The sequence below is a fragment of the Alligator sinensis genome, unplaced genomic scaffold (genome assembly GCF_000455745.1).
Source record: "Alligator sinensis unplaced genomic scaffold, ASM45574v1 scaffold10_1, whole genome shotgun sequence".
Taxonomy (NCBI): Eukaryota; Metazoa; Chordata; order Crocodylia; family Alligatoridae; genus Alligator; species Alligator sinensis.
The window spans coordinates 216,244-229,770 of NW_005842169.1; the positions used below are offsets into that span (position 1 = coordinate 216,244).

Sequence of the window (13,527 nt, forward strand, 5' to 3'; positions counted from 1 at the left end):
CACACACACACACACACACACACACACACACACACACACACACACACACACACACACACACACACACACACACACACACACACCCCCAACTAGATGCTTCCTCAGCCTGAAGGGTTTTTAAACCCAAAGCTTGCAAAGAAGAATTTTTCCAACTATTCAGTTGGTCTAATAAAAGATATCAGAATGCCTAAGAACCTTGTCTGGGCTAGGTCCTTAGACCAACATGGCTACAACCTATACTCCTTAACACACGCAAGTAACACGAGTTTTGCTTTCAGCAGGTTGAGGTACAGTTTCACAGAAACTCCTGCACTACTCTGCCTGAAAACTGGCAGGCCTCCCTCATGCCCGCACGAGTGGTGATGTATGTGGCAAGACATGGCAGCCATCTAATGTCCCACTCTCAGAGCTGAAGGCGGCAGTTTAGTTTCTCACCATCCAGCAGGGGAAGAACATCTCCCTGCTGAGCTCCTGTGGCAGGAAGAACTTGGAGGTATAAGGGTCTGGGGTTATATGGGGAGGAGGCCCCACATTATCCTGGGCATGACCTAAAACTGAACCCTGTCAGGACAGGGAAGCCTGGTGGGACTTCCAGTGGCGCACAGCCCCAGGAAATGCCAGGACCGCGAACCTCCCTGGTGAAAGGCGGGTAGCAGCAGAAGGCACCTGATAACCTCCAGCCACCACACAGTCCTGGCTGGGGAATGCCCAGACCTGTAAGATCTTTAAGAGGCCTGAGGCTTACTGGTTGCAGTGGAGTTGTGAGGGTGAGAACAGGGCTTTCATGCCTGCAGTTCTCACCCTGCTGTACCTTAACACACATACAAAGTCACATATGTCATGAGTCTTGCTTGGCAGCAGTTAGGAGCAGGGGTTTTGGGGAAACTGCACCTCAAATCTCCTTGAAACTTCGCACGCCTCGTGCCCTCAGAAGGGGCTACTATCCCTGCTGTTTTCACCCAAATCTGCCAAAAAATGACAAAGTTATAGGTATTTCATTGATTCACCATTATAGTTAATGGTCAAATCAGCACCAAATCTTTCAAAGCCGATTTGGTCAAATCGATTTGCAATAGCGATCTGAATCAAATCACTGTCCTCCGAATCAGCCGAACCCAAAATCAAATACTTGCCTATTCACACAGGCCTAACATTTATGCCAAAGGAGATACAAATCTAGTATTCGCGGACACCTTTCTATATATCTTCTAATTAGAAATAAAGTATTTTAATGTCTATTTAGTGCTCGATTTTGTTTGCTTCACACAAATTAAAAATATTTTACAAAGATACCTGATACGGTCTAGTTCTGCATTACTGGTCATTTGAATCTCTCACTATTTAGACATGGAAAGAATCCTCCTAATTGTTATTACATGTTAGCCTCTTTTGAGAGGATGATACACTGCTAAGACTATTTATTCAAAAACTATGGATATATTCCTTCTCTGTGGAGATAACAGCTCAGTATTCAACTAAAAACATATTGCTTGTGTTTGTCATGAAATACGTTCAACTTTATTGAGATCAGAATTTCTGCCAAATGTATAATGTTATCCCTATACTAAACATAGTTTCTTCAGTAATTATATAAAAATAATAAAGTTATGAATTTAGATCCCAAATCCCCATAAAAATTAAACACATACTTAAGGTTAACTAAATGCTTAAGGCATTTTTCCTAATTGGGACCCAAGCCATACTAATTAATCTGTTTCTTCCCCCTTTTTTTAAAATGTACTGACGGCACTCTCATATCAGCACAAAACAGCTCCATACATTTCATTTTATGAAAAATAATGTGACTACATACTATAAAAAGTACTGTATGTAGTAGGTATACATTTTTCATTCCATTCTCTCCAAACTTACTTTTCTTACCTCTTTCGCACTGAGGGCCAGTAAATCCATACACACATGCACAACGGTTGGGTCCAATACATCGTCCTCCATTCTGGCAACCATTTTCACAGACAGCTGTATTTAAAAAAAAAAAAAAAAGTTTGAAGTTAGCAAATTTTGTAATATTTCAAATCAACTATAAATACTAATCTTTCATCAGCATCATGGTGGAGTCAAAGTAACTAGATCTAGTTTTTAAAAACAATATTTTAGCAAAAATGCTTAGAAATGTTTTTAGCCTGAAACTGTCTGTACACACCTTCAAGAAAAGGGGTATTTTTTGTTCCTTCATAACTCAAAAAGCATCTGCTATACAAAGTTTAGTACGGTTTTAATTGCAAGTCTTGAATGGTAACTTAATCAGTAGGGGTGCACCGATGGAGATTTTTTGGGCAGATACTGATAGCCACTTTTTAGGGAGCCATATTGGCCAATACCAATCCGATTTCTGATATGCAGCTCAGCAGCTTGAAGAGCAGTGTCCAGCTGGGTAGTCTGTTGTGGGAGGGGGAAGGGAAGAGGCACGGGGAGAGGGGGGCAAATCAAGGCCCCTGTGGTGGGAGAGGGAGTGGGGCAGGAGCTGGGGCAGGCGCTCATCCGAGGGATGCAGGGGAAGGGACGGTTTCTGCCACTGCGTGCACCTTGGGAGGCATGGCGGGGGGGCCCCTAGATTTACATGGAGGGCAGGGCAGGCTGCCACTGTGGGCTGGGGCCAGGGGCTTCGCCAGGCTCTTCCCAGGGAGGGCTGAGCTGGGCTGCACTCGGGGCAGACAGCAGTGGTGCTGGGAGTGGTGTTTGGGGGGCTACAGCAAATTGTGGGGTGGCTGCAGCCCCTCCCCCCCATAACCCCTTCCCAGCGCCACTGCCACCCACCCTGAGCGCAGCCCAGCCCAGCCCAGCCCCTGCTGGGAAGAGCCCAGTGCAGCCCCAGCCCAAGCCTGCAATGGCAGCCACCCCACACCACCCTGCACAGATCCGGGGACACATGCCCCCTAAGCCCTCCTGAGGCGAGTGCAGCGGCGGGGGCCATGCCTCCCCCCCACCCCCTCACTGCCCCCCACCCCATGTCCCCTGGACAAGCTGCACTGGGACAGGTGCTGGCTGGGGAGCACCTGTCCCAATCCCAGCGCCAGCCCCACTCCCTCCCTCACTGCAGGGGCCTAGACCTGCCCTCCTTCCCCTCCACATTCCTTCCGTTCCCCCTCCCCTTCCACCACAGACTTACCAGCTGGATGCAGCTCTCCAAGCTGCCAGGCTGCACTCCTGACCTCTTGCATGCTGCAGCTGGGCATGTATCGGCCACTTTACCAGCTGCATCAGGCAAAAAAAGCCGATTTCCAATATAGTTAATTTTCTTTATATCAGTGCCAACCCAATATTGGATCAATGCATTGGTGCATCTCTATTAATTAGAAAATTATTTTTTTAAACCATTCGGTGGTCAGTCATAGAATGTCCAAATAGGTTTTGGACTTTTGCATGCTTTTTTAAAAATCAATGTCTAATTCGTGTCCATTTATTCTTTTTGTAGGAATTGTCACATCTGGCCAAAGTAGAAAGCAGAGCAGCACTTTAAGCAAGTGATAGCTTGATCCAGTGACACCGTGGTCTGTGTTAGTAAGAGGGCACAACTGGCATCTGGGTCTTGAATATAACATTTCAGAACAAGAAATTATTCAGAGACTGAACTGTATTAATCTATCTCAATAGGGATTATGACTTCTTACCCCATTACCTAGACTAGCTAGTCCTCCAGGTGTTAACCTCTTTCTTCATTTTAACTAATCTAAACGATCTACGAATTCCTTTGCTTAGCAGCATCCTATCCCCTTCTATATAAAATCTTTTCTTTCTGCTAGTCCATTCCTAGCTTCTGATAAAGTAGGTTGTTGCCTACAAAAAAAACCCAAAAAACTCATGGCTCTTTGAATTAATCTTCAGGAAAGTTATTAAGTGAATATTCTCCCTAACAGGAATAATTACAAAATCTCATATACTTTTCTGTATTTTTAAATAGAAATAATTGTTCCTGAAAACTGTAAACAAAATATACTCCAAAGTGAAATAAATGTGTTTGAAGTGACAGAAGATATAGGACTCACTCTAAGAAAGAAAAGAAGGAAGTGGGGGGCAAGAAGACCTCAATTCAGCCTCAAAATTAGATACTGCCTGCCCAGGGGTGGGCAATTATTTCGGGCAGAGGGCCACGTACCCAGTTCTGGCAAGCTGTTGAGGGCCACAGGGGTATCCCCACCTCTTGACAGGTGCCCTGCCCTCTAGTCACCATCTTGGGACCAATGTCCCAATGTCTTGGGATCAATGTCCCAGGGCCAGCACTGGTGGGGTGCAGAGCAGGGTGCAGGCTGGCAGGGGTGTGTGCAGCCAGGCTGGGCTGCACCAGCAGGGAGAGGGGGGAGCTGGTCCGGCTCCATAGAGCCCCTGCTGACCGGGACCCTGCACCCCTGCCACCCTACCTCTGGGCTCTGCTGGTGCTGGCCCTGGACACCAGTGCAGGCCCCACACTCCTGCGCCCGCTCACTGCCAATGCCCTCTCAGCCCCACACTACAGGCATGGGGCAGCACACAGCCCCAACCCCCTGCTCCCCGGCAGGGAAGGAGATGCTTTGGAGCATGGGGAAAAGTGGCCCCTCACCCACTCCATGGCTGGTGCTCCCTGCTGCAGCCGCTCATGACCTACGTGGGGCTGTCCTGAGCAGGCACAGGCAGCCCCACATGCTGGGCAGCACAGCGGTGGCAGCCTCACCAGTGTGAGCAGCAGCAAATGCTGCCCAGTGTAGCAAGCAGGGGGCCACAGCTGCTGCCACCATGGCTCACCCATTGGGGCTGCACCTGGAGCCGGCACAGGGCCTAGGCTGGCAGCGGGGCTGGGTTACAAGCTAGTGCTGAGTGCGGGGAAAAGCAGCCCCTCGCCACCTCTGGGGCTGCCTGTGCCTGCTCAGGACAGGGGGCCACTTTCCCCTGTGCTCAGCACCAGTTCCTTCCCCGTCCTTCCCCCCACCACTTACCTGAGCTTCCCACGCCAGGGCAGCCATGTGGTCCCAGGCCCGAAGCCCCTCCTGGGGCTTCAGGCTGAGGGGGTGGGGCTGGGCAAGCCCTGCTGTTGCAGAAGCCCTCCGAGGATTCCCCTGGGTCTTAGTGTCCCTGGTTCCTGTCATTTCTGACAGGAACCAAGGACAGATAAATTTAAATTTTCAAAAAAATTTTAGGGGCCCTGCAGGCCAGAAAGAATGGCCTCACAGCCTAGATCTGGCCCCCAGGCCATTTTTTGCCCACCCCTGTGCTGGCCAGACAGGGACATGGCTACAGCCCTGAAGAGAATGCACCATTGCATCTGATCTCCAAGCAGTTTCCACAAGTGTGTTTCCTATGTCACCCCAACAAGAAATTAAAGCTATTATTTCTTGATGTAACACCTTAGGAAGGGCTGCAGCATAATCATGTGCCTTCTCTTAGAAGGTAGCCACTGGTAACCAGGCTTAATATCTTCATACAGAAATATGAATCAAGCAACAGCTGCCCTGCAAATACATTTGCATTCCATCAATTCTGAAAAGTGCTTGTACACTTGCTTGCAAAATATGAGAGATGAAGAGACAGATCACCTGCTTACTAAAATGCCTATTCATATTACTGCCCTTAATCTGTTCTGCCTCATTTAAGGCCAGCTATCTCTGGGCTCTGCAAAACTGTACAGAAAAATGTGTACATGTTCTCTGAGAGAAGATAGTCCCACTATCTTTAAAACCTGCCAAAACAACAACACAGACAGATTTGAGTCTTAAGGTTTCTAACTTAGGTCTCTGCTACTTATGGATGGGGTTATAAAATGTTTGACTACTTGGTGCCAAAACATCTCAAAACTCCAGAGATGTTAAATCTTTTAAACCAGAAAAAATGTGGACATGCTTACTATATCACAAGGAGAAACACATAAAAATGCACTGTTATCTAGAAATGCAATAAATCTTGTATATCTTATCAGGGCCTATAAAATTGAATTACTTTTCATTCAGAGTGCAAGTGACGTACAAAATTCAGAGACTTCTGTATGCCTGTTACTGCATGTAGTACTTGAATTACATACAATACTTTGTGGAGAATTTTTTTTTCCCATATCTCAAAAACAATGGATTAAGGATATGATCATGTTTTAATTAAAGAAATGCTTATTTCTATTCAGACGAATTTCAATCCCATCTAGAAGCTAATTTTTTAAATCTTAATTAATGACTTGATCCTCCACTGTGCAATCCCAGAGCTCATTATAGCAGAGGTACTCAACCCCAAGTCCATGGGCTAGATCCAGCCCTTGGTACCATGTCATCCAGACATGGGGTTTCCCCACAGGTCCATGGGGAGCCTTGCAGGATTTGGCCCTGGGCACTAGACTGGGAACATAGGGTGGCGCAGGACTAGATCCCCGCACATGAGACTGGATAGGAACGTGATCCCCCAGGACAGGGCAGGATGGAGAAAGCACATATCCAGATCCAGCCCACGGACTGGTCTTAAGTCATTCATCTGGCCCACAGAGCCAAAACCTTGAACAACACTGCATTATAGAATCACAGCTTGAGACCAAATCCTCCTCAGATTAAACATCACTGTTTAGCATGGCCCAAAAAAGAATCTACAGAATTTGTCCCAAGCTCCTAAAGTTATTAACAAAGGGACTTCTAGTCACAAGTCTGCCAGGGACACATGCTCTCAGACCAACCACACCATGATCTCTCAAGACTTGGGTCTTGGATACGCGTGACATGGCCATCAGAGGATTGCTCACAGTGGCTTCACCACTGTTTCTCTGGGTTTGGCATATAGGAGCAGAGGCAGATAGGAAGCGTATGTGCAAGAGTGTGCACCCTGGCAGAAGCATGGATGCATACAAACATACCCATATGGTACATACAAGACTGCCCTTCGGTGCTCAGCACAGGCTAAAATGACTCAAACAAGAGAGAGGGCTTAGATACGTTTTTCCAACAGTGTCTCTTTTAGAAACAAATGAATTGCAGGAAAGAAAAACCACTTACTAGCTCACTTTAAACAATTCATATCTTGATTACTCCTTGCCATATTTATGTTAACTGCTAATATCAGATGGACATGTATCACATTTAATTCTTTTAATCTTTCCACATAAACCAATCTCTGTACCCTTAATCATTTTTTATCATTCTCCAAATGTATATAGTTTGTCAGTATGTTTGTGGGAGAGGTGTCATGTAGATTTGTGTGAATAATTTGTTTTTCAGTTTCCTACATGTAGGAAAAGCAAAGGACGCTGAACACTAGATTTTCACAAGACTGATGGGGAAAAAGGTGGTGTCCCCCCTCCCACACACACGCACTTCTGTCCAACAGCTCAATGACTAGACCACTTATGTAGGATCTAGGAGACATAGGAATTTGAATCCATATCTTCCAGGAAAGTGCCCTAACCACCAAGCTGTTAACTATTCTGGAGTGGGGAATGCTCTTATTCTCTACTGTTGACCCTAATGTAAAATAAACAAACATTCCATGGAACAGGCACTGCAACCTGAGTCTCTCTCCTGTTGGGTGAGCATCCTAACCACTAGGCTGCAGATCTGTTCTTTCTTTCCCCGCCAATCAATTATTTAAGTATTTTACACAAAGTGGAACAGTTCCAACAGGAAGGATTAGGAGACACTCAACTAAGAATATCCTGCAACTTAATAACTAGGATACTTGATTGGTTCAAGTTCCTATCATAAAATCAAGCAGAGAATGAACTTGTATTTGGTTTTGCACTTCCCTGGTGAGTGAGAGGTCTCATGTCTGGGTGAATGTCTGAAGAGACATATAGTTTGGTGGTTAGGACATTCACCTGGGTTATAACCCTTGACCCAGTAAATATTTATTTATACAAAATCAGAACAAGGTCTTTTTTCCTCTATCCCTCCCTCTCCCCTCTGATATCCTATAGCAACATGGTTTAAACACTCTCTTGGGAAATGTGACTTGGAATCCCACACCTGATCCCAAGTCTTCCATAACCTTGGTGAGTAGTTTAATCATTCCTTGGATAAAAGAGATCACACCATCATGTAATGGACAAGTTTTATCTAGCCAAAACTATTCACTGGACTCAACCAAATGAGTAAATTGTAAATATGTATTTTGGTTTCAGGATCAATAAAATATATATGTACAATTCATTGATAAAATTCACCCCAGTGAAGAAAACAGATTAAACTACATTGTAGTGTAAGTGCAGCCCCAAAAGCCAACACAGAAGTATGTTTAAACTGCCTTCCTTGGATACATTATGTCTTTGTCTATGTAACCCATACATATAGCCCTGGTTTCATCTGCCCTCCTACTCACTGCAAATTCATACAGCTAATTCGAACAAATAAGTGTTGTAGGACTCAACCTTATAAGGATGAAATAGAGAAGTTACTTACGTTGCCCACAGTACGTTCCAACATAGCCCTTCTGGCACTGGCACTGATCATCTGCACAAGTACCACCATTTATGCACCTGATATTGCACTGCTGTACTATAAGGGGACAGAAATGGATGTATGCATTAAAGAACACTGCAAATAGCGACTAAAAGCAAAGTCTTCAAAAGCAAAGATAGTATGTATCCAATACATGAAGTAATGAAAATACTTGTCTAGTGATGCAAACATATTTCTAATATCCTAAAAGACATTATAAACATATCAAGGGAAAACAATCTTTCTAAGAACATATATCACAACTTACAACTACCAATTATCCTATAGGATTTTGCAACTAAATTTCAACTTCACAAAATTGTATTACAAGATATATATATATATATATATATATATATATATACACACACACACACATATACACGTGCATTCTAGGTCTGCCTACAGAATTTAATTTTTCTTTTATCGCATACAGGTATTGCTTACGTAGAACGCTGACAGAGAAAGAGATATTCTAAAGTATAAATCATATAGCTGTATGGTGTAATGATTATATTGTCTAATGTATTTGTTTAAAAGATTTCTAATTTTAGAAAAGTGATCATTTATAAAAGAACAATTAAAGACAAAACTAAAAGAAGAGCAAATATTATAAGTCCTTACTTGACTTTGATCCACAGATAGGTGATATTTGTCCACTGGAACAAGTGCACATATTAGGACGGGAACAAAAGCCATCACCACAACTATTCCTACAAATTGCTGGAAAAGAATGCATTTAAGACAGTGATTAACAATGTGTTTTTATCTTAAGTTTACTAAAACATTTTTTGTTAATAAACTATATTCAGATGTTTTGTTGTTTTAAAGATAAATTAGTCAGAAAATAACGCATGCCTTCAAGTGAGACAGAAATAAGTTCTATTCACTGATGGAGCTAAACAACATTAGATGCATGCCAAAATAACTCTCAAAATTAGTGGAAGTGGAGTGCCTTCTTAGCAAATCATTTTTTTAAATTAAATTTAAAACAATACTATTAAGAGTAATAAAACCAAAATATTACTCTTCAAGTAACATCCTTACCAAACAAGATTTTTCCTAATTAGGAATATCAGTCTCCAAAATAAGCAACGAAACAAAATTAAAATTATTTGCTGTAGACGGTCTGACAAAGAAAACACCCAGATAGGTGTTTGCAAAATGCAGATTACTAGATGGGTATTTTTTACTTCATATTTTTCAGAAATGATACTGAAAATATTTCTCATCCACGGTTTCAAATTTGGCACCATTTTTGCCTCCCAGCCAATCAGCAGCAAGAAACAGGGCCACCAGGGCCCCTCTGCCAATTAGCAACAGAAGTGGTACGTGGGGGAATCTGCAAGATTAAAGGAGCTACTGCACAGCCCACTTCCACCATGAATTCAGTAGGGCCCCAGTCATTAGGATGGTATGTTTCACTCAGTATTAAGAGAACCATGAAAAAGTTAAGGGCCAGATACAGATCTCTTGGGCCATGTCCAGATGAGCATGGACATTTGGTTCTCTAGGGACAACTAGCGGCAGTGCATCTTGTGCTGCTAAAGGTTGTCCCAGTGCCACGCACACACTGGCACATGGCAGGTTACCCAGGTGGAGTAGGAGAGGGTGGGGCCAGCACTGGGCTGGCACCAGCAGCCTTATCTGGGGTCCTGGTAGGCTCCACTTTTTTTTTTCCCTCCATGGGTGTTTTTGACCCCCGGATATCCAGGTGTAACCTCCCCCCGCACAAAAAAAAAAACACACACTTCTCTCTTGCAGCACGGAAAGCAGGTGAACGTGCATTATGTGGCACTGCAGGCATGTCTGTGGCACCACATACGGCTCAGCTGCAGTCATCTGGACATGGCCTTTAAATTCATATTAATAGTTTTTGTTTTTTAATATGAAGGATAGAATCTAAGCCTCAAAACAGTACAACAAGAACTACACATAGCTCCCAATGAAGGATGAACACCATGAAGACAAGAGACAAAACAGAATCAGAGTCTACATGTGGACAACCCTGCACCTATGAATCCAGGGTGAACTACCCTTCCTGAAAGTCTAACATCTCCACAAATTGTGTATTAGTAGGAGAGAAACAGAACAGCATATGCAAAGGAATCTGTGTGTTGACAAAAGTCACATTCCAAGCCCTTAAACAAAAAAGCCCCAAAAGAAAGAGTATATGTCCCAGAACTTTTGTATTTGAATTCTGCCTTCAGAAAATGTATTAATGAAATTAAAAGCTATCTAACTTCTTTAGCAAAGCAAGCATGAAGTTATTTGCCTTCCTGCTCCATTATACAAACAGAAATGTGTTTTCTGGAGATTTACCATCTTGGATTGTCCTTCCTCCCTCAAAAAAAAAAACAACTCTGTACTGATGCCAAACATGGCCAAGAACAAATTAGGTAAACAATATTATGTGCCTCTGTGTCCTCCTTGAAAGCCTCCATTAAAAGTCCAACATCCCTCAACAAAGAGAAGACGAGCCTCACCTCAAGATGCCTATGAATTTCTTTTTCCCATTTCCCATCAGAGGTACATTAAGGACCTGCCCATTTCATCTAAGAATAGGCTATACCTGAAGTATGCCTTCCCTTTGGTAAGCCTAAACCTCAACGAATCTGATAAGCAGGGATCCTGATTTTCTCCATTTAAAACCTCCAATTCTCTAATAAAAACTGCAAGTTCTCCAATTAAAAACTCAAGATCTGCAATTAAAATGAAACACCACTATAATATATATATCAGTTGAACACAATGTTTTATTGATACATTTACAATTTTAAAGAAATCTGGAAGCCTACCAGTGCCTCAATCACTATAGTAAAGTAAATTCTAAATACCTATATATTTTTGAATTGCTTTATCATGGAAAATGGAAAATCAGAGCTCTCCCTGCCCCCTTCACTCACCAGGATGCAGGTCCAGCTTCAGCTGTCCCCCCCATCCCACACTTCTTTGTGGCACTGAGCAGCCCTTACAGGCCAGTGCCTAGTGCCTGCCATTTCCCCCCACTCCCAAACCACAGCCCCCAGCCCTGCTGGTGCCACTCACTCCCCACACACAGCCCCCCCACCCAGCCCTGCCAGAGGGGGAGGCCCTAGTTGCCAAGGCTATGGGGCTAGGGACCCGGGTCCATAGCCGCTGCGCCTGAGCCCCAGATGCTGCCCATAGGAGGCAGTGGCTGCTGGAGCAGAGTGCGGAGCCTGGCTCCCCTTCCCCCCACAGGCAGCACAGCCAGGGTGGAGCCCATGGGGGTGAGCGGATGCAGGCTGGCCACCAAGGGCTTTGGTCTCCTTGTCCTGTTGCCCTCCCTCCAGGGGCTCCGCAGCCCAGCAGGTGGGACCTGGCATGGCAGGGTGAAGCTGGAATGGGTAGAGAAGCCTAGTGTCACTACCACAAGCACCATGCCACCATGGCAAGGCACCCGCTGCTCACCTGGCAGCAGCGGAGGTGGCAGTGGGGGTTGTGCCCCCTGCTGCTGCCAGGCAGGCAGGGGATGCCTCGCCTTGGCAGCATGGGATTCATAGCAGTGGCACCAAGCTTCTCCGCCCAGCCCCAACCTGCGACATCGGGTCCCGCTCACTGGGCCACAGAGGCCCTGGGGAGAGGGCACCAGGGCAAGGAGCCCCAAGCCCATAGTGGGCAGCCAACACCCATCCCATGCACAAATTTGGGGGGCACATGCCCCCTTGGGAGTGCATGTAGTGGCAGGGAGCCAGGCCCCTCCTCCCCAGACAAGCTGCCCAGGCCCCATGTCCCAGGCACTAAGCCACACGCACTGCCTGGGTTGGAAAGCACCCCCAGCCCAAACCCTAGCCCTGCCCAACTCCTTTCCTCCCTAGAAGGGCCTCAGTTGCCCTCCCCCTACCCAGAGTTACCTGCAGAAGTTGCTTTCCAGGCTGCCTGGCAGCCATGTGCATGTGTACATACGCACATTCACATGGCACCCTCTGACAGACTGCCTTCCTCCTGCTCCCCCCAGCTTCTTGCAGGCTAGAACTCTGCTAGCCTGCAAGGGGAAACCCACTTTAACCCACATTTTTCTCCTTTAAAAGGAGAAAATCTGGGTTTTCCCCCTTAAAAATGAAAAAATCCAGGGTTCTTTTCTGTTACAAACAGAAAACCCAGATCCCTGCTGATAAGGACATCTCCTCTATTACTAGATTTATTTGTCACAAATAACCTTCTAAACCTAAACCTTCTCGGGGCCACTTTCCCTGCAGCCCGCCCACCTGTTTCTGGGCTAACTGCCCGCCTTCTCGTCTGCCACGCCTTGATGTTAATTGATAAATAGAGATGTTAAATATGCGGGAGGCTGCCCATATCCTGCCCCGATGCCAGGGGGCGCTATCTGAAGCGCCATTCCTCCCCTACACCGCAGCCCAAGCCTCACAGATGGCATCTATGTTCTCATAATCACCGGCCCCTCGCTCTGGGCCCTAGACTCCTACTGATTGAACCGCAACCTAGAATCCTCTCATCAGGCACACTCTTATGCCGTCATACCAGGCAACATAGCTCCCTGCGCTGCTTCCCCTCCAGGTGTGATCCCCTCACTGGGACCTTCGGCTTTCAGCCCTGGCCCACCTCCAGGCCAGTCAGAACCCCAGGCCCTCCCAAAGCTTCCTCTTGTGCGTGGATGACCTCTACCTGACTCAAGAAGTCTATGGGCCAACGAGAGGCAAAGCACTGCTCAGCCTGGTACTGGCTACTGGGGATGACCTAGTCGGCGACCTAGTGATCGATGGGAAGCTGGGTGACAGCAAGCTCAGGAGGCGTGTCAGTGAGGCCCTAAGGGACCATGACCATGGGGAGAGGGGAGTTCAAGAAGAGTGGTTGCTCCTCAAGGGAGCCATCCTCAATGCACAAACTAAGTCTATTCCATCACAGAGGAAAGGCAGCAAGAGGGCACAGCAGCCCGCCTGGCTCTCCAGGGACCTAGCAGACCTCCTGAGGCTAAAAAGAAAGGCCTACAAAGGATGGGAGTCACCTCCAAAGAAGATTATTCTGCACTGGTCCGGTCCTGTAGGAAGCATACCAGGAAAGCCAAGGCTGCAACTGAACTCCAACTAGCTTTGAGCATCAAGGACAATAAAAAGTCCTTTTTCAGATATGTGGGGAGCCGGAGGAAAAGCAG

The 13,527-nt window shown here is 45.8% G+C and overlaps 1 protein-coding gene across 1 annotated transcript in view; it reads right to left on the reverse strand.

Moving 5' to 3' along the window:
• The window catches only part of LOC102384441 (fibrillin-2-like), a 231,092-nt gene that overhangs the window by 211,286 nt on the left and 6,279 nt on the right, over positions 1 to 13,527 (reverse strand). Inside the window, exons 2-4 of the mRNA XM_025206706.1 lie at positions 9,018 to 9,116; positions 8,355 to 8,450; positions 1,882 to 1,977 (exon numbers count right to left, since the gene is read on the reverse strand). Coding sequence (XP_025062491.1) covers positions 1,882 to 1,977; positions 8,355 to 8,450; positions 9,018 to 9,116 — 291 coding nt within the window. The remainder of the gene's footprint in view (positions 1 to 1,881; positions 1,978 to 8,354; positions 8,451 to 9,017; positions 9,117 to 13,527) is intronic.